The sequence below is a fragment of the Alligator mississippiensis genome, chromosome 10, assembly GCF_030867095.1.
Source record: "Alligator mississippiensis isolate rAllMis1 chromosome 10, rAllMis1, whole genome shotgun sequence".
NCBI lineage: Eukaryota > Metazoa > Chordata > Crocodylia > Alligatoridae > Alligator > Alligator mississippiensis.
Window position 1 is genome coordinate 12,939,178 of NC_081833.1, and position 25,700 is coordinate 12,964,877.

The 25,700-nt window shown below is 42.5% G+C and overlaps 1 protein-coding gene across 12 annotated transcripts in view; it reads left to right on the top strand.

The window, feature by feature from the left end:
- The window catches only part of FBRSL1 (fibrosin like 1), a 677,688-nt gene that overhangs the window by 638,079 nt on the left and 13,909 nt on the right, over window positions 1–25,700 (top strand). For 8 of the 12 annotated variants that reach the window (XM_014598480.3, XM_014598485.3, XM_014598481.3 and 5 more), the window contains 9 exons: window positions 6,249–6,645; window positions 8,135–8,388; window positions 14,847–15,082; window positions 17,283–17,333; window positions 18,270–18,365; window positions 22,181–22,252; window positions 23,079–23,108; window positions 23,903–23,974; window positions 25,302–25,434. In XM_014598480.3, the coding sequence (XP_014453966.1) occupies window positions 6,249–6,645; window positions 8,135–8,388; window positions 14,847–15,082; window positions 17,283–17,333; window positions 18,270–18,365; window positions 22,181–22,252; window positions 23,079–23,108; window positions 23,903–23,974; window positions 25,302–25,434 (1,341 nt within the window). Of the gene's footprint in view, window positions 1–6,248; window positions 6,646–8,134; window positions 8,389–14,594; window positions 14,756–14,846; window positions 15,083–17,282; window positions 17,334–18,269; window positions 18,366–22,180; window positions 22,253–23,078; window positions 23,109–23,902; window positions 23,975–25,301; window positions 25,435–25,700 lie in introns of all 12 variants that reach the window. The other 4 variants (XM_014598482.3, XM_014598489.3, XM_014598484.3 and 1 more) reach the window with 2 other exon arrangements.

The following is a 25,700-nucleotide window of genomic DNA, read 5'->3' on the forward strand; positions in this document are numbered from 1 at the left end:
CACAGTTGAAAAGAGTGGTGTAACTGGGTGGGGGAAGAGGGAGGAGATGTGGGCAACTGCCCCAGGTACCCACTTTGCAGGGGTGTGTGAAAAAAGAGGCTGCTGCAGCTGGCAGCCATGTGATCACAATTGCAACCCAGGCAGCAACCAGTAGTCACTGCTTCTGCTTTGCCCCGAACACCCAGCTGTGTCCCAGCACTGCTGGTTGAAATGTAGTCTTTCCATCACAATAATTTTAACAGTACTTTGCATTATATGGCATCTTCCATCTGGGAATGAATCCTCCGAACCCTGCCAAGGTTCTTTTCCAGATGGGGAGGCTGAGGACATTGATGTTAAATAACTTGGTCAAAATAATTCAATGAGTCTGTAGCAAACTGATCGTACTGACCAAGCTTTCCCGGTTCAGAACCCTGTGCATTAGCCACAGAAACTGTTAATCTCAGTGATGATAGAAAAAGGTGAAAGATGGAGGAAAATATATCTACAGTGTAGTCAGCATTTTTATCTCAAGGTGCATGAGGACACAGCTGCATTAGGATACAGGCTGGCGGGGGGGTGCAGTTGGTCGCTACTACAGGTCAGTTCTGCACCACTGGCTTATAATCTTTCATGTGTTTCTGTTTTAAATATGTGAAACCCCTAAGAAAAACACGTTCTTATATGAGTTGCAAGTCTTCATGGCAATTTGCATTGAAATGGGGGCAGGTATTTGATATGTGAAGGTGCCATTTATGTTGTGTGACTTTCCACACATTAGTTCTGATATTCTTAAATATAGAAACCAAGCTAATTAATTTATCGGTTGTCTAATATTTTAATTAGCACTACCTTCCTGTGGTCCCCTAAATAAGAAGGCTGGATATGAGAACAGAAGTCCACAGTAGAAAATTATTTATACTTGAATAGTGATTTTTGTCTTCTAAGCTACTAGTATTAACTTACTGTGTTGTGTCCAACTCTATATATTCTTGCTGTTTCTGTTTTGTATCCTGAATGTGTTACGCAGCCATGGTGATGGCTCTGTTTAGAAAGGATGGTCCAATGTGATTAGCTAAGTTCTTGCTTTAAAGTATGTTCTTTGTCCCCTTTGCTGCAAATCAGGGTTTTGGAGAACTCTCTCATGTCACCCCATCACCCTACCTGTCTCTACACGTACTGAGAGAACTACAGAATATATCCAGATGACTCCACTTTCTTTTTTTTCCAATAAACAAAGGAAGTAAGCATAGGAAAGATTAGATGATTTCTAGTCATGTCGTCATATGTGTGCTGACAATCTCCTTTCAACAGCAACCTGCAGTTGCAAAGAGCAAGAGGCAAGGCAGCAAGTCTGGAAATAACTGTTGCTCTAAGTTCTGTTTGCATAACACAGCAACTGCTTCTTGGAGTCCTCAAAGCAGCCTTTGCAAGTTTAATCGCTTGCACTTGAGCAATTCTTAATCATCTTGAAAGCAAATTCCTGTAATAGAACAGATTTCATTTGTGTCTGGGCCTTTTTGTATCATATTTGCCTGCTATGGTGCGTGTCTGTAAACTGGCAAGTTTTCCAGCATGGGGGAGCAGGGCAGAGAGCATTTATTCTGATAGCAGATTTTAAATCCAATTAGATTTCATATCAGATACGTGCAGCAGGATCATACAAACTCAGATAAGCTCTTCAGGAATTTGCTTTCTGCTGTGAAGTCAGTTATGGCTTGGATGACTTCTGGGTTCTGTAGGATTTTATAACCTTAAATCACTACTGCTGTCAGTACCCTCAAATATCCTGAAAGCAGTGGCAAAAGCCCTCTGTGCTTTTTAAAAATATTGTATAAAAGTTTTATTTTAGCCAAGTTGAATCTGAATAATAAAGTAGCATAAGACCAAATAATGTAACTGCTTTACAAGATTGCAAGTTTTAGGTCCAGGTGCTCAAGTCGACAGTCACTGAAATGGGATCGTTTTTTTCTTTTGTTAGGGCAGTTTCAGTCCAGCACCCTTTCTGTCTCCATTTGCTTCACATAAACCAAGATGTATTGTAAACCTAGTATTGGTAGTAGTGTTAGTATTAATGATGATGATAATAGTGATGATCATAATAAATAATAATAAAGTCTTTTAATGGGAGAAGTCCAAGGTGTTTGGTTAGAAAATAAAGTTGGCATAATGAAAAGGGGTAACTCTGCACGGTGGAGAATGGCAGATGCGATTCAGCCTTTACATAGCACGGCTGAAACATGAATCATTGTAAATGTCAGATTTCCTGTGAAGGAAGGAGCTGAACTGACATGCGTTCAGCTTTAATTAAGGTTGAGTTATTGGAGCTGACTGTCAAGTCTTAGGCAAATTGGCTCAGCCTGTTATCATTAAGCATGAAAATTAGCTACTCTAGGACTTGGTAAAAATAAACACATTTCTGTGTCTCGAATGTTCCAGTGTGAGACGGGGAACACAGTGCTTGTCATGAGGTAGCTTGGGGTTTAGCATGCAGGATTAGACAGTCGGTCAGTAGATGTCTGACCTCAGGGCAAGAACCCCTTAAAAAAGCTGTGAAGCCCAATTATACCGTCCCTCCTTAAAGAACGGTGTGGAATTTTTCCCATGGAAGAATTTCACATGCAACCAGAAGTTATCTCTGGTCAAGTGAAGGCAACTTGTACCAAAGGATTAACAACTCCTGTATAAAGAATGTGAAGCTGAAAATCCCAGGCATTTCAGATGTTCTGCAGAAGATCTCTGACATTCTGGATCCTGTTCGGAAAGGATGAGGAAATAATTTAAAAGAATAAAAACCAAGGTGCAACACACATTTTGATACGACAAAGCCATTTCCTCATCCTCAGTGTACGTAATGGGGCTCTTGAAGGGTCATTGCCATTGTTACACAGCCAGAGTGACCAGCGTGTTTGTGTTCTCAATATGAGAAGATTGCTGTGATGGTTTTAGTAGCTGGGGCTGTGGGTAAGTTAGTATTAGAGTGGGGCATTGACTAAATGAAGTAAAGCACAGCTTTGGAATTACTGTCGTGGATACCTCAGAAAGATTGGGACATTTTTCATTTGAAGCAAAAAGTGTATCCCAGAGAACCCAAGTTGAGCAAAACCAAGAGAGTTTACCCTGCAGAACCAATAGAAATATGGAGCCTTGTGTGATGAAAGGGGTGCATTAAGTGCCCTCTACACAACAGCAAAGACCTGATGAAAACCGAAGTGGTTCCATTTGGATGTTAGCATTCCATGTTCATCGGGCTCTGTCCTCCCTGCTAGAGACTCAGCCTGCGCCTCTCTCTCTCTGAGTAATCGTGGGCTTTCAGCAACTTTGGAATCCAAGTCTGGCCCTGCATCCGAAACTCGCACTTTGCCTGTGCCTCTTACAGACTGAAACAACCCTGAAGCCAGAGGCACCTTAGCGCTGCAATATGCAAAGTCCAGGTCAGAGTGCTTGGTTCTGGGCCACTCTCGCTCTCTTCTTAACATCTTCCTCCATGCTTTCTGTTTTCCCTGTTACTTGCACCTGCCTGGCCACAAAACCCTTATTAAATCAATCGCATGAAGTGGTTTTGCTTCCACTCACTGCATGGCTATTAAAACTAGGGACAACTCTGATACCCCCAGATAATGTGTCCCTTCCATCCAGCCATACATACGGCATCTCATTTGATATATGGATTTTCCCGTGTCTCTTACGCTCATCCCACTCTTACACTTACTTGTGCCACAGCTTTCCCTTGTAAACACTTTTAGATCCGTTTGCAGCACAGCTTAAAGGGAGGAAGAAGCTCTTCTCTCGTGCCCACTGCCTTCCTACTGCAAAAAGTGTGTCTTAGTATTTTCATGGGGTCTTAAATTATTCTCAGACAACTGAACAAACAAAAACATTATGGTGCTACAACTTGAGAGAAGGGAGTTGGCAAAACTGACACTGGTCAGTTATATCCCACGAGGGATCCGACTCTTGCTTGGAGAAAAGTGCAAATAAAAGCTAATGCTAGAACCCCAAAGAATCAATAGTTGTAGCTAGGGCTGGGTGGACAGCTGCTTTTAATGCAATACTGCATTGATTTCTTGTGGATCTAATTGACTTTTTACTCAGCTTTAACTGTTGTGGTGCCGGTGTAGTTGGAGTCTACGCCATTCATTTACATTGCCTGTCATTACATTGTAGGAAGTTTATCTCTGTTGGAATGAACTAACAGAATGTCCTGGAATCTGTGTTCGGAAGTGGAACCCAGTGACTTGCAGTGGGTAATGCATGTAAAGCAATCAGATCTAGAGTTATTAACTTGCTTTATTTGAAGAACATAGTTGACAGAATGCCAAACCCACTGAAAGTCCAAAAGTCTCCCAGGGACATGAATTTAGCTAAATGTCACCCACTGACAGTGGCTACATGAACAGAAATTAATTATTAGAATAATAAACATTAAATGTAAGTAAATCCTCTGATGTGTTAAAAATAAGTGCAACAAAATCTCTATACCATTATTTTCAGAATCAAGGCACAGACAAATTAAATCATATCTGAAAAAGAAACTCAACAAAGTTGACCACATGAAATGAATACCTTAGTAATTTGGCACATCCATAATCTTTTTCTTCTAAAAAATGGAAGCGCTGGAGCTCCCATTCGATCTTGTCAAAGCATTACAGTTTCTTTGGAATTTTTGCCACTGAAAATAGCTTATTTTGGTTCCTCTCTCCCATTGTGTTCTGTATACCTATTTTTTATACGGAGGAAACTACACAGCAGGCGTAATGGAGCCGCAACAATTTGCAAAATCATTTTTTATCGCATGGATAGCACCATGTCATTGGAGGTATATTTCAGGAATATAAAGCACCTTGGTATCTTACAGGGAAGTAGACAACTTGATTTACCATTGCCTTAGTCCAGTTTTTTCCAGCATACCTCCGCTGAAGTCACTGGAGCCAGGCACAAGTGTCTTAGGCCCAACATAGAACAAGCAAGCAAGTGGTTGGCCAGAGCCTATTTGTACTGTTGAAATGAGTACAGAGTCATCCTGAAATGTTGTGTTGTTTCCACGTGTCCTCTGTGTCATTTAACTTATTTCAACGTGGTCTAGTCCTTTCATGAATTAATATCGTTTCAGAGGTAGAGTTTATTCATATGAGTGTTGTGAGTGTGTGCGCATTGCCACATGGTTGACAGCATCTGTCTCCCATGCTCCTCGTCATACACTCTCAGCTAACGTGGGTGGGCCGAAAGCAAAATAAATAGAACCCTAAAATTATTTTGGTGCATAAGGTAAACATGTGCAATACGTTTAAACTAAAACTTCTGTGTATATGTGATGGGAGGGGTCTGGGAAGCAAATGGAAAGCACTGACTCCCATAAGCCATGAAAGACTCCTCTTGTGATGAATTATGGATCGCTCAGGCACATCAGGAATACATACATCATGTTGAAAGGGAGCCATCATTGGGAACTGAGTATTGAACATGTTGCATGAGGTTTCCATGCTCTTATCTTTGGCTTTTTGACATTCCATAGTTTGATTTAATTTTTTTAACAAAGATTAATGTTGATTGGTGCCCAGCAGCCCTTCATTAGAACAGTATTTAGGATTTTAGCAGAGACTACAGCTGTTTGTGTGTTGATATCCACAGCACAGTTGGGGGAACAGGGCTGCACTAATATGCTCATTGTGCTAGGGGAGTCATTTTCTCTCCAGACTTTTGTTCTGCTTTCACATGTGAATGCCCATTGAGTGAAGATTGAGGTCAAAACTTTACATTTGATCACTGTTCCATCATCTGTCTTGTGAAAGGCCTGGGCATTCACATAGGGATGTATAGTAATTGGTGATTAGTTACTGTGGGTATCGACTGGCAAGATTCACAATCTGGCTACCTTGAAAGATGATTGAGAATGACTGATCCCATATCCTTGGTGATAAAGTTTATGTTCACAGGATTTATCATCAACTCCAATAACTTAATTTTGGAGGAAGATGCATGAGCATCATAACGTCAAAAACATTCACACATTTTTGCTCTATAGTATTAAGGCTCTGTAGAAGTAGGAAGGCTGTACAGCTGTGGCAACATGTACCTCGCTAGGTCACACCGGTCAACCAATGTCTTCTACAGGCAGGGCAGACCGACAGACATCCTTGTTGCAGAGATGCTCCCAGAAGCAAAATATCACCCATTTTGTTTTGTTTTTTACCAGGCAAACATCTGGAAAGGTGGAGAAAGGAGGGATACTTCAGTATGTCACTTTGCTTTTGTTGTTGTTCTGTTAGGTCCAACCTTGAATGACAAACCTGAGGTGAAGGCAGCAAATGTCCCAAAGGTATCAGGGCTAGAGCGCAGCCAGGAGCTGAGCACCGACGTGCCCTTTGTGCTGCCTATTCCCAGCCCTCAGCCAGCTGCTGCTGTCGTGACTTCCACTTCTTCAGCGCCCACGTCGAGCGCCAGAGCAAGCCCGCTGTTGAAGAAGGAGCCAGTAATCTCCGCACCAGCACCACCAAGGCTCACACCTCAACCACAACCTCGACCACAGTCACAACCTCAGCCTCGGCCACAATCTCAGCCTCAGCTAATACCTGAGCTCCGCACCCAGCCTCAGAGTCACATCCCTCCCCCTCTCAGCTACCAAGTTCATCACCAGGTGGCCCACAACGTACTCAATAATATCAGGTACAGAGAAAGGCAGACTTGTCACTCCTACCTTGTCTCCCACAGAAAGCATATTTAGAAGGTATTGCTCCACTTCTGGGAGATGTTGAATTTCTCTAGCTCAGCATCACTAAGCCGTGTATTTCCAGCTGATCATCAGCTGTGATCACTAGCTTCATGGGAGATTGTGACTTAGGCTTCCTACAGGTTTATGTGGCTATGGTGCAGATCTTTCCACGTCCAGATTATTTGTGCTTTGAACCTTTTGTAATTACATTTGAACAACTCAAACAGTAGAAATTGGAGGTTTAGTTCTGATACGATTTCAGAGGTTCAGATGATTTTATTTCTGGGACTGGTGCAGTTTCACTGGCTTGCCAGGAGCATTAGTGGCTGTATTGGAAAATACCACACCCCAAGTCCAATTTGACCTTTTCCTGAGGCTGTATCTCAGAATGTGACTCTTGGACACAATAAAAAGTCCGTTGCAAGTAAACTATTCCCCAAAGCTGTTGGCTAGCAGGAAGCTTAGTTGTGTCCCTTTAAAATATTCTTGTCCAGCAAATAAGATCCACGCATAAACTTGTAGAGAAAGAGGCAGTCTAGTCAACACACGGGAATAAACTGAAGTCTGTGCAATTTGCTTGTTAGTGTGAAAAGCACCTTATCCCTCCCCCCCCATCCCCCCCCCCCCCAAAAAAAAAATAGCCTGGTTAAGGAGATAATTCAGTGAGCTCCATTAACATGATCACATAATGTGTTAGTTGCATCTAAAACAAGCTATAAGTGTGTATAGAACTGTCAATTTTCTAACCTACTTTGGCTTTAGCCTTTGAGTACTACTACGTTATAAATGTTTAATAACATTTGGCACTTTTCAAAACATGTAAAGTATGCCAGGGAGCTTAGACTCCCTGACAGCAAGATGCTGGTATCATCATCATGGGAGTGTGCATTATATAACTGCACTGATGTTTCCCTTCTCTCTTCCTCAGCCTCAGAAACACTCGCAGGATGCTGTGCAATATAATAATCTAAAAAGCCATTACAATGAAAATATGTCTAATTATACATGATTATACCATATATGTAATATACCAGATAGATAGATATAAAATACTATTATAAAGAATGCAGCACAGGTGACTGATGGCATTTGGAGGTTAGAGAGAGAAAAAGGATTACAGGAACTAAGAATCCTGATCACATGCTTTTGTGGTTTTAAGGTCATCAAAGGCTAAATGAAAGTGTAAATGCATTTGCCCTTATGCCCTCTGATCAGCAATGTACAGACAGCTTGGGGAGTTGAAACCTTACAGTCATGAAAGAGAATGTCACCCAGGTGCACCAAAGTCATGCTGGGAAAGGTCTGAGGGATCCATTGCGCCCATGTATGCTCCAGAGCCTTGCTGCCTCTGCTGCTGTGCAGTTATTGTATTGCTTTGATATTGTGTGGTAACATCCTCTCTCTCTCTCTCTCTTCCCCCCATCCATTTTTCGCACCCAACAGCAGGAGCAGCAGTGCCAGCAGTGCAACAAGCATCAGCCTCCCCAAACACCTTCCTCATTCCCCGCAGATCCCGCCTCACCATTCTTCTGGTCCAGCCCTGCCCCTCAACATCTCTAATCTTGCTACCTCGCACTTCTCACTCAGATCACAGACCCAACACCAGCACCATCCGGCCATGTTCGCCACCCCACCCACGCTGCCACCTCCACCAGCGTTACCCACCAACAGCCTTGTGATACCAGGTCATCCGGCAGGTAGGTTATCTTCTTTCTGCTATAGCTGCTCTCCTGTAGAAGTACACTACATTTATAGTAGGGGTTAGAGGGCAAGTAGGCAAAAAAAGAACACCCCCCCCACCCCCCCACACACACACCTCCTTGGCAGTGTCTTCTGAAATTTAAAAGCATTTCTGCAGCAGGCAAGAGAAGCTGAACTGGACCTATGGGCTAAAGGGCACATTATGTGTTTTCCTTGATCTTGATGAGAGAAATGGAAGTGAATTTGAATATGAAACTGGGATTTTCCAAGGAGCCTGAGGGACTTAATCTCCCAAATGGATTTGGGTTTTTGAATCCCCCACTTAAATTCATCTTCTCATTGAAATTCTGACTTTCCAAATGCTTTGCAGTCCGCATTTTTGCAGCTGCCTCCATAACCCTGGAGAAGGCAGGAACTGTACTTTGGAATTAGTTTGATGGCTTTTTAGGAATTGCTTCTTTTCTAAAGCAGTCAAATTGTCTGTTCATATATTTCCACTATTGCCTCTCCTTCCCTTGACAAGCTTCTGTTCCTTTACTTCAAATGGCCAGGGGAAGGAGGTGGGCTGCCATTCAATAGCCCCTACTCTTGCATTAGACCTTATTTGGGATTGGTTCTAGGCAGCATACAGAGCAGGTAAAATAGATTTACAAACGAGAAGCCCCAGCCCACCCCCAATGCTGATCCTTCAGTAAATAGCAAATCCTGACAGCAGAGCAAGCAGGCAGGCCAAGGCATCCTCCACACATGCAGCAGCTTGCGCTTTCTGCCATCTGTTTACACATTGGAGAATCTTGGCTGCTTGGTCTGACTGAAGGAGGCAGAGGGTGGTCAGCGCTCAAGTTGACAAGTTCTGTTGTCAAACTCTTTTCTTAATTATTTTTGCAGCTTTTAGAGAAGTCCCTTTTGTTCCCCCCTCCCTTCTTCCATTGTCGTTTCTGTCCTAAGTGCCCTGTTTGTAGTTTGCCCATTAGCCTACAGCTGTTCCTGTGGGAGAGCCTGGCAGCTGGAGACCTCCCTGGAACACTTGCTAGGGCCTCCTTTTGATCTGGCATTTGACTCTATGACTAACTCAGCAGGGATTAAAGAGGACAAGCGGTTACAAAAATGTGCTCTTCTATTCCCCATAAAGGCAGCCAGAGTGCACAGGGAGATCTGCTCCCGACTGTTCTGATGACTTGGCCTCCTGCTTGTATTTTCAGGGGCTAAATATCCCATTATTTAGAACTGCTCATTTACAGGAGGCGGAAATGTGATTTGGCCTCAAACAAACTCTCCAAAGTGACATTAGACCAAAATATTATGGCTTCCAGCCAGGGGCAGGGCTGCATAGGAAGCTGCCTGCTTTCAAGGGCACTGGAGCTGTCTAGGATTTCAGCCACATGGCTGGGGACATGCTAAGCATCACAGCAGGAGACTTACTCTCTGAGTAACTGCTTCCACTAAAGAAAGAGGCTTGCAACCACACTGATAGACATGTTGGAAAGAGTGCAGACAGATTTTGAGAGGAGAAAACAGTACTGTGCTTGCTAAGAGCCCAGTCCTGCATCCCTTGGAATCGAGTAGTAGCTTCAGCGTTAACTGAAGAAGAAGCACAAGCAGGCAGATTGCCAGCAAATGATAAGAGGCCTGCTACTGCTGGGAGGCATTTCCCTGTGGCTCAAGAAGAGGAGGCCTGAGTTTGTGGAGTTAAAGGTTCTGGGTTCTAGTCCTGCTGTTGACACAATGGCTGTTGTCTGCTACAGCCTAGCACATCTTATAATTCTGCGTAGCTAGCAGCTTCCATTGGCATTCCCAGAAAGGTTTCTTTCAAAGTAAAAAAACAAAGGAGATGGTAACTTTGGAGAGCAAGGTTGAATTACTTTTCCCAGTAATACAGTCCATGTTTGAGTGCACATGTGGCCTCATTTAAAAGCACCAGGCTAGAAGAAACCCTTAGAGGGGACGTGGACCTTTCAATTTCCTTTCCAGGATGGGGTGGGGAAGCAAGGAAGTGAACTGCTCATCCTTTGTTCCTTTCCATTTAAAGTAGCTGTTGTCCATTGGCAAAGGCAGAGTTCAGCCAGTAGCCTTCCTGTGCCTGCCTGTCAATGATGCTGATAGGCTAGGTCAGTGCCTGTCAGCATGGCAAGGAAGAGGTACGCTTCTAGTAGCATTTCTTCCTCAGGAAACCTAAAGCTTATGTAACAGCTTACTCATTAGAGACTGTTTGTGGGGTGCTATAATCCAGTTGGGAGTTTCAAGGCCTGCCTGTGTGCTGTTAAACAGCAGGTGAGCTAATGCCTTCTGCCTTCTGTGTTGAGTTTTAGCGGGTATTTAGCAATGCTCTCCAAGTGAAACGGTGCTCATCAGCCTACTTCTTTACTTAGTCTTGCCACATGCAGGATGTTAGCAGGTGCATACATACATACAGACAGCATAAATAATTGGGAGGCAGGGACTCGGTGGTATTACAAGTGGCTGTTTAGATAGTTCTGTTCCCAGTGGTATCACTATGTGCCTAACCCTGTAACAGGTATCACTGGTAGGCATCCTGATCCCAACTACTCTGAAGCCCAGTTTACAGCTGGGATACCGCTTGCTCCCTACTTCCTGCAGCAACCTCTTTTAGGAACCTTCTGAAAAGGCCATGCCACTCTTCCTCTCCCTATGCCCATCTTCCAGGTGCTTCAGAGTCTGTTCTTTTACTGGCAAAGGCAAAGTTGCACTGAAGAGCTAAAGTCTGGAGGCAGTTGTAGATCTACCAGTCTGACTTAAAGTCTCTTAAAGAAATTGGATATCAAAGCACTCACAGCTGCCAAGTCTCTTTTTATCCCTCCCTCCAAAAACATGAAGTGGATTATCCTGATACTAACAGAAGGATTTGGTTTCTGTAAGTCATGCCAGACTTGTGGGGGAAAAGTTATTTTTTAGTAAACATGCTTACATTTTCCTCCAAAGATGTTAGATTTTAACTACAGTTATTGGCAATATGTTTTATGGCCGGCGCTAAGAAAATCTCATCACAGACCCCATGTTCCAGTACTTGAATACTGTTTTGATGCTCTTCTTCTCTACCCATGTGTTAACCTATTAATTATTACTGTTCCTTGAGCAGTATACATGGGTATGATACTTCACAAAGATATTGCGCCTGATCCTACAGACTTCTGAAGAATACCCTATATGACTTAAACTCCTGGTTTCTATTTTAAAGAGAGATTTCAATCTCTTTAAAGAGAATCTTTTAAAAAGAGATTTCAATGCAACCAGGACTCCTGAGTGGCTAAATGAGCTAGAATTTACCTGTCCAAGTTGCTTAGGCTCTTCACTCTTATACCAAAAATAGCGGGTCTAACTTGCTTTTGAAAAGACTAGAACCTAAGTCATTTAGGCACTTCTGAACATGTTAGCCATAGAATCTAATTTGGAGATTCATGGGCAACAAGAGGTAAAACAGCAATGCAAGAAGTTAAGGGAGTGATTTGTTAAATCTGCTGCAGTTTAAAAAGGGGCATTTCTTAAAATCAGTGGATCATTGCAGAACAAGAATAGTCAGCAGCATGTAGGACATACAGATTGTTCTGTAGTTATATAGCACTTGCACAAGTGGGATCTGGTGAAGGCTTGAGGCTCCTAGGCATGGCCAGCAAAGGAATTAAAAAATAATAGCAAATCCTGTCTAACCTACCTATTGGAGCTCATAGCTGGTGAAGAAGATATCGTCTCCTTATTCTCTCCTCCTGTAGAGACTTGTTTAAATTTTCAGCGTCTTTCCCACACCTGAATAGCATTTAAACAAGGAATGGTAGTGAATTGCGTGGTTAATGGTAAATCTAATTTAAAATTGGAGATAAGGTGGATTTTTCCCCATAAACCAGAGGCTTGAGATACTAATTACCAACTAAGTGTTGCTGAGCCCTTAGAAAAGTTTCATCCCAACCCTTTTGTTCCATAAAAACCACTCTCAGACTTTTAAGATGCTGAAGTGAAACCTTTGGGGCAATGCTACTATTACATAGTTAATCATGGCAATATGGGGAAAAGAGTGTTTCTAAATCATAAGGAAATTTGGTGTAGAAACCAGACCAATATCTAAACATGCTAAAACTTATTCTTTTCCCTGATACCAACCGTGTGTATTCAGGCTATTCAGACATTTTCAGGTAAAGTATTCATAATTGGTAGAATTATTTTCTTTTAATTTTTTTTCTGTGTTGAGGACTTAAATGCTTAGAAACACTCCCCAGGCCTTGTGCTGGCTTCCTCTGTAGTGCCCATACGAAAGAATTTCTGATTTACAACCTGTGCATCACCACAAAATAACTACAACAAGGAAACATCATACGTTCACAATAGCAGGGGGGTCACTTAGGAGTCTTGTGTTAGGAAACAAGTGTGTAAATGCAATCTTAAGTTATAGTCTGTGTGCTGGGTAGGAGTTGGGGCTGATATGGCTGTAACTAAAGTAATTTTTGCCCATTGTGAGCCTGATTTTGTACCTTTTGTTGGGGGTATTCTGCACCTTCCAGGGTCCATCACTATGTCCAAGTTTTGTTGCAGAAATGGTTTTGGCCAAGAATTGTGCGATACATTTTACAGTGAGCAAAAGAAAAAAGAACCTTCAGGTTCAAGGCCTGCTTTTCAGAAGAGCCCAGCATATTGGGTACTGAGCTCTGTTGAAAAGCTATGTATCCCTACCTGAGAAGGAGAGGCCAGGTGTCATCAGAGAGTAACCCAGAAGAGAACCTCTTGGGAGAGGACATCTGCTTTTTATAGCAACCACAGTCTTAATCAGATCTTGAATCTGTAAAATGTCTCTCTTTTCTCCCAGCCATTATTTTTCACGAAGGAAAATAAGCAGGTGACAAGGTTAGGCAAATGTCAGTTTTTGCCTCATAAAAGAGTAGGGATAGTCCAAAACTTAGTATTAAAGGTGCTGAACGTCTTACTGAATTGGCATTTTATTTGAAACAGCACTTTTAGCCCAAATGTTTCTAGGTCATAGTGTGTCCCCAGTGACTATATCAGAAAATGACACAGTCTCTTGGATGATATTGTAGAACAGCCTAAATTGGTAGCTGCTAAACAACATTGTTCATCCATTGTTATTGATTTGTTCAAGTTTTGTGTCCTAAATATATACATTTTGGTCCCAGCCATGTTACTTACTGGTTGCCATTAGCCACGTAACATGCCCAAGCTTGTTTGGGCTTCATGTTTCAGTACCCAGGCCAAAGAGCGAAGTGAAGACAGCAAGTTGAGCCCCATCATGCTGTATATTAAAACCTGCCAGCCAGACTGACGGCTGCGGAATTATGGCTTTTTAGCTGGAGGTTGTATGACCTCTGCAACAGGGGGCTTATACACAAGGTGCTGCCAATAAAAATGGAAGCATCTTCACAGTTATATCTATTTCAGTCTTGGCCACACTGGGTCAAGAACAGGGAGAAACTCTCGCTACCAAAAAATTGTGAGCCGTCCTTTTAGTTGCAACTGCAGCAATAAAGGCTCTTTGGAAATGCCAGCTTGTGATCAGGTAGTAACCTAGCTGCTTCACACATCCAGAATCACTGAAACCAGCCACATCAGGCTGTCTCTATGTCTCTACCAACAGCTTCTCCTTTGGAGGGATGGTGAAGTTTCATATGATGTCACTTACCCACCCCAATCCTTTTTGCTGTGGTTTTCCAAATGCCTCTTCCTAAAAGGGACATTCACAAATCCAGTATGGCCCCGATACAACTTTTACCAAGCAGATTAATTCAGAAGGATTAACAGATTAACCATGGATTTTGTTTCTTCTTCAGAATTTCAGGGAGAACTTTTTAAAACAAATCACTGTGCCCCTTTCCCCACACAAATATTTCAGTCTTTCCCTAGGGCAGGAAAACTTGGACATGAAGTGGACTCAAAAGGGAACACGAATAGGCTGTTTTCACAGTCCTAGCTAAGACCGATTTGCAAACAGAGTAAAAGTGCAAGAGATGTTTAGAATTCTTTCAGTGATGATCACCTAAGTTGGGGTTAGATTATAGGGAAATGAATTGCTTTGGGGGATGGGCGGGAAGGGGGTAAATACAATTTTTCCTTTAACCTGACAAAGTCCCTTTTAAAATGTCCTTACTTTGGGCTGGGTTGAGGGAGTGGGGACGGGCAAGCGTGTTAATGGCCCACTTTGTTTTCTGCTGTGATGACTCATGGTGTTCTCTCTTGTCTTTAGATACCAGCCTGTTGATATCATTCAACCAACCAATCATGTATTGCCAGCCTCATTCGGGGATTCTGATTGGTACTTTGTCACAGGCATCTCTCTTACCTCCACCAATGAGTCCTCACGTAGAAAACCACCACAGCATGACCTGCAGAAACAGGGAATGCCAGGTGAATATCTGACTCTTTCTTCTACGTCTTTGTGGAACTCACAGGCCGATGTGCCTTTGTGTCTTTTTTTTTCTCTCTCTCTCTCCTCTAGATCACGAGCTGCTCAGACAAGAGCTGAACAACCGGTTTTTGGTTCAGAGTTCGGACCGGGCCGCTGCCTCTCTTGGCCCGGTGCCGCTGCTGAGAGCGGAGTTTCACCAGCACCAACACACGCATCAGCACCAACACACCCACCAGCACACATTCACTCCTTTTCCATCCAGCTTACCCCAGACGCCGCTCATGCCGCCCTCTGCACCTCCCATGGTGCGTACCCCAGCCCAAAATGTGAGGATAAGTAGAACATCTCTGGTCAAAAAAGTCTACGCCCACCCTACTGACACAAGTCCTCTTTATTTCAGACAGACAGAACCTCTCTCCTCTAACTGCCAGGAATGACCCCCAGAGACATTAGTCCCTCATTCGTGTAGGATATTCCTCTACATTCATAGCCAGGGAAATTTTAGTTGTGCTGCTACCAATAAGCAGATGCTCTGTTTATGAGGATCTTGGGTCTTTGTCTCCTTTTCATGGCAGACCATCAGCTGTATACAGTTATTCAGCTTAATACCACATCCGAGGAGCTACATCAGCTTGGCTCCTTAATGCACCAAAACACAGAGTCACCAGAAAAATAGAGGTGTTCATCTGGAGCGTATATAATAGTTGCCTTCATGAAGAGCTTACCATAACACCATACTTGATTTCATTGTTCTTCAGATTTTTTCCTGTTTTCCCAAATAACGTCTGGTAATTAATTTTGGCATTTGTTATCTGATTGGGTCAGCAGACACTTATTTATACGTGGCTGGCTCATTTGGGACAGAACCTTCTGGCCATGGAACAAGCTTTAGTGTTTCTTCACCAAGGCGTCTTTTAACACAATGGAGCTTTTCTGCTGCTGTAATGAAATTGTAGGGACCCTGCCATAAATGGACTTTGTTAGTTGTTTCAAATGCAAGTATTTTGTTAGGTTGTAAAGAAAGCAGGATTTAGCTTTTTCCCTCCTCAGCTATGTGCTACATCTGAAACATGCAAGTGGTCCTTTTCTACTAGGCCTGGGAAAAGCAAGGAGTAAACACAGAAAGCAGCATCAGGGGGGCAGAAATAACCAACAGCTTATACAGGAAATAATATTTCTCACCTGTCTTTTCTGCTGCGGGTCACATGACGACATTGTTCAGTTTAATCTGCTTAGCAGCAGAACAATGCAAGTCATATCTCCCACCCCATGTTCAGCCCCAGGTGCTTGCACGCCTACTCATGTGCAAATACCTGCCTCTGTTTTCTTCTGCTGTGTAAAACAACCTCTCAACTTTCCTTGAAACCTGGTGTGTTATTTAAGAAGCCTGATATCTGATCCCGCTGACAGCTCCCTCCCTGCCCACCCACGCCCTGTTGATGTCAGACTTTATAGTGAAAACAGCTTGTGAAGCTCTTTTGTTATATTTTACTCACATCTTCTTATATTCCACTAAATCAGGTCTATTAATCCTAACACCAGAGAGGAGTGTTGAAATCTCCAGCTGCATGTGTTTAGTAATTTATGGTATTTACACTGGAGGGTACACGGCTCCAGTAATAACTGTAATTAATGCAATTACAAATCTACTCTCCTGCACATAGAGAGGGTACAACAGCTGACTTACCAAATAAGCAGTATTTCAGGGGATCCTTGCACATTGCTCTTCACCTGTTCCCCTCCTCCCCCCAAGAGAATATTCATATTGTTTGAAGAAGCACCACATAAACTTTTTTCCTTCAAAGGTGTTCAGGACAAATGCTGGTGAGAATAAATTTTGGGGCTCAGGTTGCATCTCTGGAGGTGTTAAAAACCCCACCCTGGTAGCGGGGAGGCTTGTGGTCATGCTTTCTCCAGTGAGCACTGGAATATCTCCTTTGGGATGATTGGGGGATTAATGTCTTGGTGCATGGAGCCATTAGGCCTCTTTCCAAAAAAAAAAAATTTCAACTATACTGCCATTGCTCATGAAACAGGAAATTTCTTGACTGTAGCAAATAGAAATCAGGGGTTTATATTAACTTGGCAGTTACAGCTGGGCCCACAAGAGCTGGATAAGAATCTAAACTTCCCTAAGGTCCCAGCCTACTGATTCAGATTGGTGCCTTAGAGACAGATGCCAGATTTCTGCTTTTTTGTGTGTGCGCGCGCATAAAGTAGCACCTGTGTCTGATGAGGGGACTAACCTGGGTAAGGTTTGTGGCCCAGAGAGATTCCTGGGGTTCATTATGTCACCAGATTCCATAGAAAATATGCAAGGGATCTAAGCACTTTACCACTTCTAATAAACATCTTTGGGAAATGAGTATCTCTCTCGTGAATGAATGTAGAATAGGCAGTCTCCTTTTCTGTGTTAAGAACTGTGCAAAGGGGCCATGATTCATTTATGCATGTTGAAATCCTGGTGCAGTATATGCTATGGAAAGCCAACTCACTGTTCTTTTCTTGTTTCTTTTTTCCTTCCAGTTTGACAAGTATGGCCCCAAATTAGACAACCCTTACTTTCGACATTCCAACGTGAGTGCTCATGTTTCTAGGTTGCTCTTCTGTTTATGCTTCCGCTTGCTGCTGTTTTGCTCAGATGTTTTTAATGGCTAGATGGTGTTTTGATTCACCTGTTCAAAAAATTCTTTCTGATTTCTGTTTGAGGTTTTTTTAAATGTAAAAAAAAATCTCTTTATTTTTCACCTTTGTCTTCTGCATTTTCATTGCTTTAGCTTAACATTATTGTGCCTGGGATGGCAGAGAATGCGCACAGATTTCTAACCACAGTGGGTTACTACCCTGCCCTTGCAGTCATTGCTTCTCACAGTGCAGTGGCCTCCGGTGTATGGTCCTTTCTTTTCACAAAATGTTGCTCAGGTCACAGTAGAAAAAGGGGATTTGGAGATCCCTTCCTAGTGCTTCCCATTTCTTTACAATACCAAAAATCCCTCCATTTGGGGGCTTGTAGCACTCTCTGCTCAGGAGAGACCCAAACAGATTTGTTGGGGGGAGGTACACTCACAGTGCTGTATGAATGACATGCAGTTGGTTTGTTTTAGCAGTTATACCTGCGGTTAATTTTTCCTTTGTCAAATGAAGCAATTTCAGACATTTCAAAATAGGATTAATTTGTTGCACATTGCATTTTTCTTTAAAAGGAGCCAATTTCAATCACAAGGCAAACTTAAAAACAAACGATTTCTATTCCAAGGGAACGTGGGGTGGCCCACTGTATTGCAAAAAGACAGCAAATTTTAAAGACAGATGTGTTCAGCACGAACCCTAAAACGCATCAGATCAGCACATTTTCAAATGGGGGTTTTGCCTTTCAAAATTTTTGAAGTCCCTTTAAGTGCCTGTTTTCCTTTTGGTCAAAGTTTAATTGAAACCATTTTTGCCAGGCTTAGCTCCTGTCTCCATTATTGTTCCTGTCTTCCTGTGACATAAGCATCTCTTCTTCTTTTGTAGTTCTTTCCAACCTATCCTCCAGCAATGCCTGGAATGCCACCCATGCTTCCACATTCAGGTCCCTTCGGGTCACTTCAGGGAGCATTTCAACCGAAGGTACAAACTTATTATTGTTGTATTAGCTACAGGCTTTATTTTTTTGATGGGAAATTGTGTCTATGGTAACTTTCAAGGATGATTTTTAACTAGGTCAGGTGCTTTGGAGAGGTAGAGATTCTTCCTTGGAGAGAGGGGTGCAGCAGTATACATGCAAGATTAAGTGAAATCAAAGCGGGGCCTCTGAATCAACTGAAGTATTCAATACAGAATGTTTACTTAGTTTTAATAGACACTGATGAATCCCAAAGCACTTTACAAATTAAATAGATTGATAAAGCAGATGATACCCAGGGGTTATTCCCCTACTGGAAGTAACTCAGCTTTGGGATGAAACTCACTGACAAAGAGTAGAGAGAACTTTTTAGCGGTTAGGACAAAAGCAAGGAATTGAGTTTTATCCTAAGCCCTGCCACTGACTTGCTGTCTGACTTTGCCCAGAACACTTAACCCTCTGGTCCTTAGCTTGTGCATTATACAGTGAGGTTAACATCCCATTGACCTTACAGTAGTTTTATGAGGTCTGTAAACTGCGTTGAGCTGCTTAGATGAAAGGTGCTATACAGCTAACAAGTGATAGTATAACTAAGGATATGTGGTTGTCAGGGCAAAGTTTGCAGATTTCCCCATTCTCACATAAACTCCGTAGCATTAACCTTTTTGCAAACATAACTTCTTTTTTTATATAATTTTAAAAACCATACAAGTCTCATAATGCACAGAGAATTTTGATGGCATTCTTAAAAATGTGACATTCAGTCTTGTTTTGATATAGCATGTTTATACCTTCCTAAATGCTGTGGTTTAATAGATCTGTCATCTTTAAACACAGCTCTGTACAGAGATAAGGAACACTCTTCAGAATTATACTTTATTGAAGGTTTTTAGAAGCCAATGCTGTATCTAGTCATGGTCTGTTTGCATTAGAAAGATCATTTGTGCAGTCATACCAGTAGAAATTTAGGGCCAAGTTGTGCATTTATGCATACTGATCAGTAGTTACTCACATGAATAATTCCACTGAAGTCAGTAGATGTGAGTAACTACTTACCACTGTGAGTACAGCCTTCTGCCATCTTCCCCACTTAGGTTTTATTTTTTTAAATGGAAGCTAGAGGAGCTCTGCAGCGGTCCATCAAGTGGAGCTCTGCGGTGGTCCATTTTTTTTCTTTTTCTTTCTTTTTTTTTTTTTTTTTAAGATAATTGCCAATAGTATAGACTCTATAAAAAGACTCATCTTAATAAGAACACTGCAAAAAAAAGAGTGCATAAATGAAAGAATAATTTCTGCAGTTCACTTTAGGCAGAAGGGTGTGCAGGGGGTGGAATTCAGATAGATAAAGTGTAGTTACCTAACATGGAGTTTAGCCAGGACACCAGGGTTAATGTTCTAATCACACAAAGACTATCAAGAGCTTTCCCATGGCCACAAGTGGGTAGAACCTCAGTGTTACTTATCATCTGAAAAAGACGTTGGAACTCCCAGTGTAATAAAAGTTGTGTTCACATCGGAATACAGAGTAGTTTTGCCATGAGCTGCTGATAATGAAGCAACCTCTGATGCCATGATGGTATGCTCTTCCGATTTCCTTCTTCATTACTAATCTTTGTGATATTGTCATACTGTAAAATATCTTAAGGCCAACAGAAAAATTGTTCTGCAGAAAGAAGGCAAGTGTGAGCACAGGCCCTTTACATTTTTAAGTGCTGTACAAGTAGGATTTATTTTAGAGATAAATGTATAGAACGCTTGGTAGTTCAAGGTTAAACGTCACAAAGTCACAATCTCCTGTGATGGTTAATCAGTAACATCATGTGGGCTTTGGGCACTGCTGTATTTACCTGGAATCTAACATCTGGAGGCACAGGAATGGCTTGGAAACTTGATCTGTAAGTTACCATGTTATTTTTCCAGTTTCCTAGAGGAGACGAACTTGAGCCTCTGGGGAAAGCTCATAAGTCATTGTTAGCTCCTTATTCTTCCTCACCTTCTCTCCCTCTCAGTCTGCTTGATTAAAGCCTAGATAATCAGGACTGACTTTGTGGCTTGATTTTGGCACAATGAATTCTGCATTCCTTGCCTTACGAAACAAAGGTTTTATTTTTGTTCCTTCCCCTCCCGTGTCACTTGCCTAAGGCCTGATGTGTAAATCCACAGTACATAAATCCAGGCTGACTGTAAACTTCTCAATGAGCTTCCCAGTGGACATTTCTCACAAGCTAAGAACTTGCAAAGGTCAAAAGTATTCAATTTACTTTGCTGAAGGAAGCACTCACATCTGTCTCCAGGGGACAGAAGGACGGAATGACATTCTGCCATTAATGTGTTGTGATCCCAAATCTCTTGATTCTCATGGCTGTGACTTCTTTTCCTGTCTGTACCTCAGCTGACAAAGAAACCCTGAGAATCCTTTGAATGCAGGCCTGGCGGGCGAGCTTGCTCTCTCCTACGCAATTCAGAATTCTCCTTAACATTAATATTGAAATTTAAACACTTTGACCTGAGAGAATTAAATTATAACCCCCTATACCCACGTTTATTGATTGGTCTTAAAACCTGGTGATTTGAACTCCACTATAATTTGACCTAAATTATAGTAAAAATAGCCAGCTAGGGGATTAGCCCTAACCCCTCCACACTCGGCTTTTTGGAGACAAAGATGCAGTTGCTTAAAGAGTAAAAGACTGAAGGTATATGCACAATCCCTGATTTTAGGCTCCTCTTCCAGCAGGTGAGGGGTGGAGGGATCTTGGGGTTAGTTTAGAACAGGCATGGCCAACCTTTGGTACAGGCTGCCACTGTATGTGGCACATGGCAGATGAGGGAGGGGACTGGTAGCACAGCAGCAGATAGGGCAGGAAGCAGAAAGCAAAGCAGAAAATTGGACAGGGAGCACAGGGACAGAAAAAGAAAGAAGAGCAGCAGATCAGTCAGGGCATACAGGGCCGGGAGCAGAAATCAGGGCAACAGATTGGCTTGGGAAAGGGGATCAGGGTGGCAGTGGGGAGTGGAGGTGTGGGGCTGATTTGTAGTATACCTGCCAAAAAGGTTGGATCCCACTGGTCTAGAGCACAGAAGAATTAAATGGCATCATGAAGCAGGACAGACTGGGATTCTGCACTCAGTTTTTAATCCCCATTGGGAAACAACAGAGTTATCAAAGGAAATGAAGTTGGGCAAGTTATAAAAGAAGATATTGGGCACCCTGTAGGATTTACCAGGTGGTTTTTAAAGCTCAGTCTCTGCTTAGCTGCTTTATTGAAAAATATCCACCCATTCATTTCAGCTTGTAGCAGTGCTAGTGTTGATGGGCTTTTGACATTTTAACTAAGGGGTCTATGGTGTCACTGTGCTAGGAGGTAGCATGGTCCCAGGCATCTGAACTGGGTACTGGGTAGCTGGGTTCTATTCCTGACTGTTGCCATTGGTGTGACACTGGGCGCACCTGTGCCTCCTCTCTGTGCCTCCCTCCCATCCTCAAGCAGCTTCTGGGAGCAGGGTGCTAACTGTCTCTAACGATCCATTTGTACACTGCCTAGCACAATGCAGTCATGCTATCAATTGGGGCTTGGGTAGATGTGGCCCAGATATTACTACTACTGCTACTACTGTTACTCCTGTTACTAAATAATAACAGATGACAGTGATTAAATGCTGTTGGCTGCCAGTGAGAGATAACATTTAGCACTAATACAGCAATATGCATAGTCAAATCACAGTACAAACATTGACTAATTAATGCCATTAACTTCAGCTAGAAAAGTTTTGTGCTGCAGAATACAGCCATCACTTATGCTATTTTCTTACTTTGTAGACTTCAAACCCAATTGATGTAGCAGGCAGACCAGGCACAGTCCACCATACTCTCTTACAGAAGACTCCAGGGGTAAGCAACCATACGTAATCTTTCTTTTACTCTGTCTTTAACTCCAATAAACAGCATGATTGCTCATCATAAAGGAAATACAATATGAGCAAGAATTAGCCTTTCAGTAGGCTTGTTTTATCTAGCAAGGTGGTGATGACCTTTGTCAATTGAGTGCAAGAGGATTTACTGACTCATGTGAACAAAATCAAGCCAAGTGGGGCAAGAAGCTTCTTGAATCTTGTTATTCTTAGCCCTGATTAGACATGCTCCACTGCAGGGACAGTCACTTGGTTCAGACAACCCTTGGCACTGTGGCTGCTGACTGAATGGGGGGGTGGAAAACCCACGTGCCTTACGGGCAGAAGCAGCGCGTTAGTTTGACCAAACTCTGCAGCATCTGTATAGATTGGGCGCTCCAGTGGAGCTTTTTGGCACTTTTATCTAATAGCTGATTCAGTCAATCAGCTATTAGATAAAAGTGCCAAAAAGCCCCACTGGAGTGCCCGATCTATACAGATGTTTGGCGAGATGGGTCCAGCTAACAAGATGTCTCTTCTGGGCATGTGCTGGGCCTAGTGCAGGGATGCGCAGAGTTTAAAGTGAAGCACCTTGCCGGGGGGGGGGGGGGGGGGGGGGGGGTGTTATATCTGTAAGCAGCCTGTTCGGTTACTGTCATGCAACTGCTTTGCATGTCATAAAATCTCATTCAAGAAATCAGTGCAAGAAATGAAAAAAGAAGTGTTAAAGCTTTTGGGGTTACCTCTGTCACAGGAGCCTTCTCCAGAATCGTGTCCTTCTATAGGTTTAAGAAAGACTCTGATTATTATTTCTTCTTCCTTCACAGGTGTCAGACCCCTATAGGCCTCCAGTAAGAGTGAGTAAAATTTGTGTGGGATTTTTTTTAACTGTTTAGTCGATTTTACATTTCACATGTTTTTGTAGCTGAACACTGAACACAAACAAAGTCTCAGGCTCATCCTTCACTTGAAGGAGCATTTAAGCCGTCTTTGTATTAATACCATTTGGGATAAAACTCAATCTCATTTTGCCTCAGTTTACCTATAGTATATTTTTGAGTATAAGTTGACAAGCCTTGAATATAAAATGACTATGTAAGATATTACAGCCTTGTTGTCCTAAGCACATTCAGGGTCATGGCTGCTCAACCTAATGACCAAAATAAGCATGTACTACTCTACATGCTGCCTACCCAACAGAGCCAATGCAGCTAAGAGTAAGCTGCCTGCTTTCCTGGCTCGGGCATCACAAACAGAACTGGTAACTAGGAAATCTGCTCTATTAAAGATATGTTAATTTCTTCATGTTTTTCACATTGGATTATGGGTGGCAATATCCAAGTCTGAGACAACAGAGCCCAGAGTTGTTTTGCAGAGCAGTTCCACATGCTGGTGTCCACATGCTGGGAGTCATAGCAAAACAAGGAAAATATCACAGTTTCCCTCTCCCCACTTTTCCTTTAAATTCAGTTTAATTCATTTCAAAAGAACAGGAAGAAATGGTTGGTCACCTCCTCTGCCAGCAGAGCGATTGGCCTCTTTCATTTCTCAACTGCCCGTTTTACAGGAAGGGAAATGAGCGGTTCTGTCAGAAGGCCTTGTGGATTGCGAGCACTTAAGTTAATCTACATTCTTATCCTTTCAATTGCAGAAGCCTGGGAAGTGGTGTGCAGTTCATGTACAGATTGCCTGGCAGATCTACCATCACCAGCAGAAGATAAAGGTAATGTGGCCAATTTAAGGAATTAAGCCAAGTTTTCTGGTTTATTATAGGTTACATTCTAGTGACTAATGACAAGAAGCAGTTACTAGTGATGATGCTTCATCTTGAGAGCTGTAGATTAACTAAGACTTACAATCTTTTAACATCTAGTGTAGAAGCTGTTAAGTTTCTCTGAGGGAAAGGGAGTTTGGCTCAAGGATAGCAAAATAAGCAGGAGATTATAAAGTATGCTGCTAGAGGGAAATCTGAAGAGAGAAAAGGAGAGGATAATTTTGCCTGTGATCCAGCCTTGTAAAAGCCTGTGTGTTTGATACCATTTCTGGTCTACACCAATACCTCCTGTGGATTATGCCATATCATCTGAATCAGAATTAAAAGACCGATATAGTGAAGAATATTTTACAAACAGAGTTGGCAAACAGAATGATAGTTACTGTGTTTGAGGTTCTTGGGTTTTTTTCTTTGATATTACTGAGGCAGAAGGGAAGAATTTAAAGCTGAAGAGGTGATAGGAGCAGGTACACTGAGTGCCATTACACCTCCACTTAAAACGGCAGCTACCACAGTGAAAACCATTTCTGTAGTGATTTTTTTTTTCCTGGCCCCCACAGCAGTTTTTGCCTTTTGTTAATAATGGACATGAACTGCTTTCACTCAGAACCCTTTAATTAATGGCACCAAAACTGATCAATGTAAAATTCAAGAAGTGAAAATACCATGTTTATTCTATATGGTTATAAGAAAGGCATATATATCCACATAGGTGAAATTTCTGTGCATCCATTTGGCTCTTTGATCATAGCCACGTGCACTTCTTTAGCAGCAGTTGTTTCCCCTCAGTATCCCTCTTTTCTCCCTCCCCACTCTTCATTTTGAGGTTACTCATTGTAAGAGAGGAACAGCCTATGAAGATCCGTCTCTGAGCTCAAAGCAAAAAAACATGCAACTGTCGGGCAATTCTTAAGGCTTGGTTCTGTCTGTCGCTTTCAGCCAGCAGAACGTTTTTTGTCAGGTCGAGACTGCAGACTGATCCTAGGGTGCTGTGCACTCAGTGTATCATGTTGCATGCTCCACTGTGTATGCTGTGGGGCTAAGAGCTCACTTCAGGCCTTATTCATGTGGATGAGGCAGGCAGCTAAGAGGCTGTGGAGTGAAATGGCTTTACAGATGCTGTCGGAGCATGACTATGGTACGTGACACTGCCATCATTCTTGCTAACTCTTCCTGGCAGTACTAAGCTGGAGTGAACTTGCACTCTCTCTCTCTCTTCTCCCCCACCCCAAAGAAAGGAAATGCATAATCAGATTGTTCTTGTATCATCTGACAGCAAATGCAGCTGGATCCCCACAAGCTAGAGATAGGAGGTAAACTTGACCTGTTCAGCAGACCTCCTGCCCCTGGAGTGTTCCCAGGATTCCACTATCCACAAGACCTTGCCAGGCCTCTATTTTCCACCACAGGTAAGGGGAGAATCGTTGTTTATTGTAGAAATAATACACAGTCAACAGATTTCGTGTTTTCCCTATTTTCCCTAATAGTTAAAGTAGCTCAACTTCATAATGTTGTGAAAATTTTGGAGAATATAGTTGACTGTGATGTTAAAACACAAATCTCCTGGTCATGCCGTTTCCTGCTATTCCAGTTCAGAAGGCATAGGGGTCTAAGCCACAACCCAGCAGGTAGTTGCAGGTAACACTGCAGTCTGATAGGAATTGGTTTGTTGAAC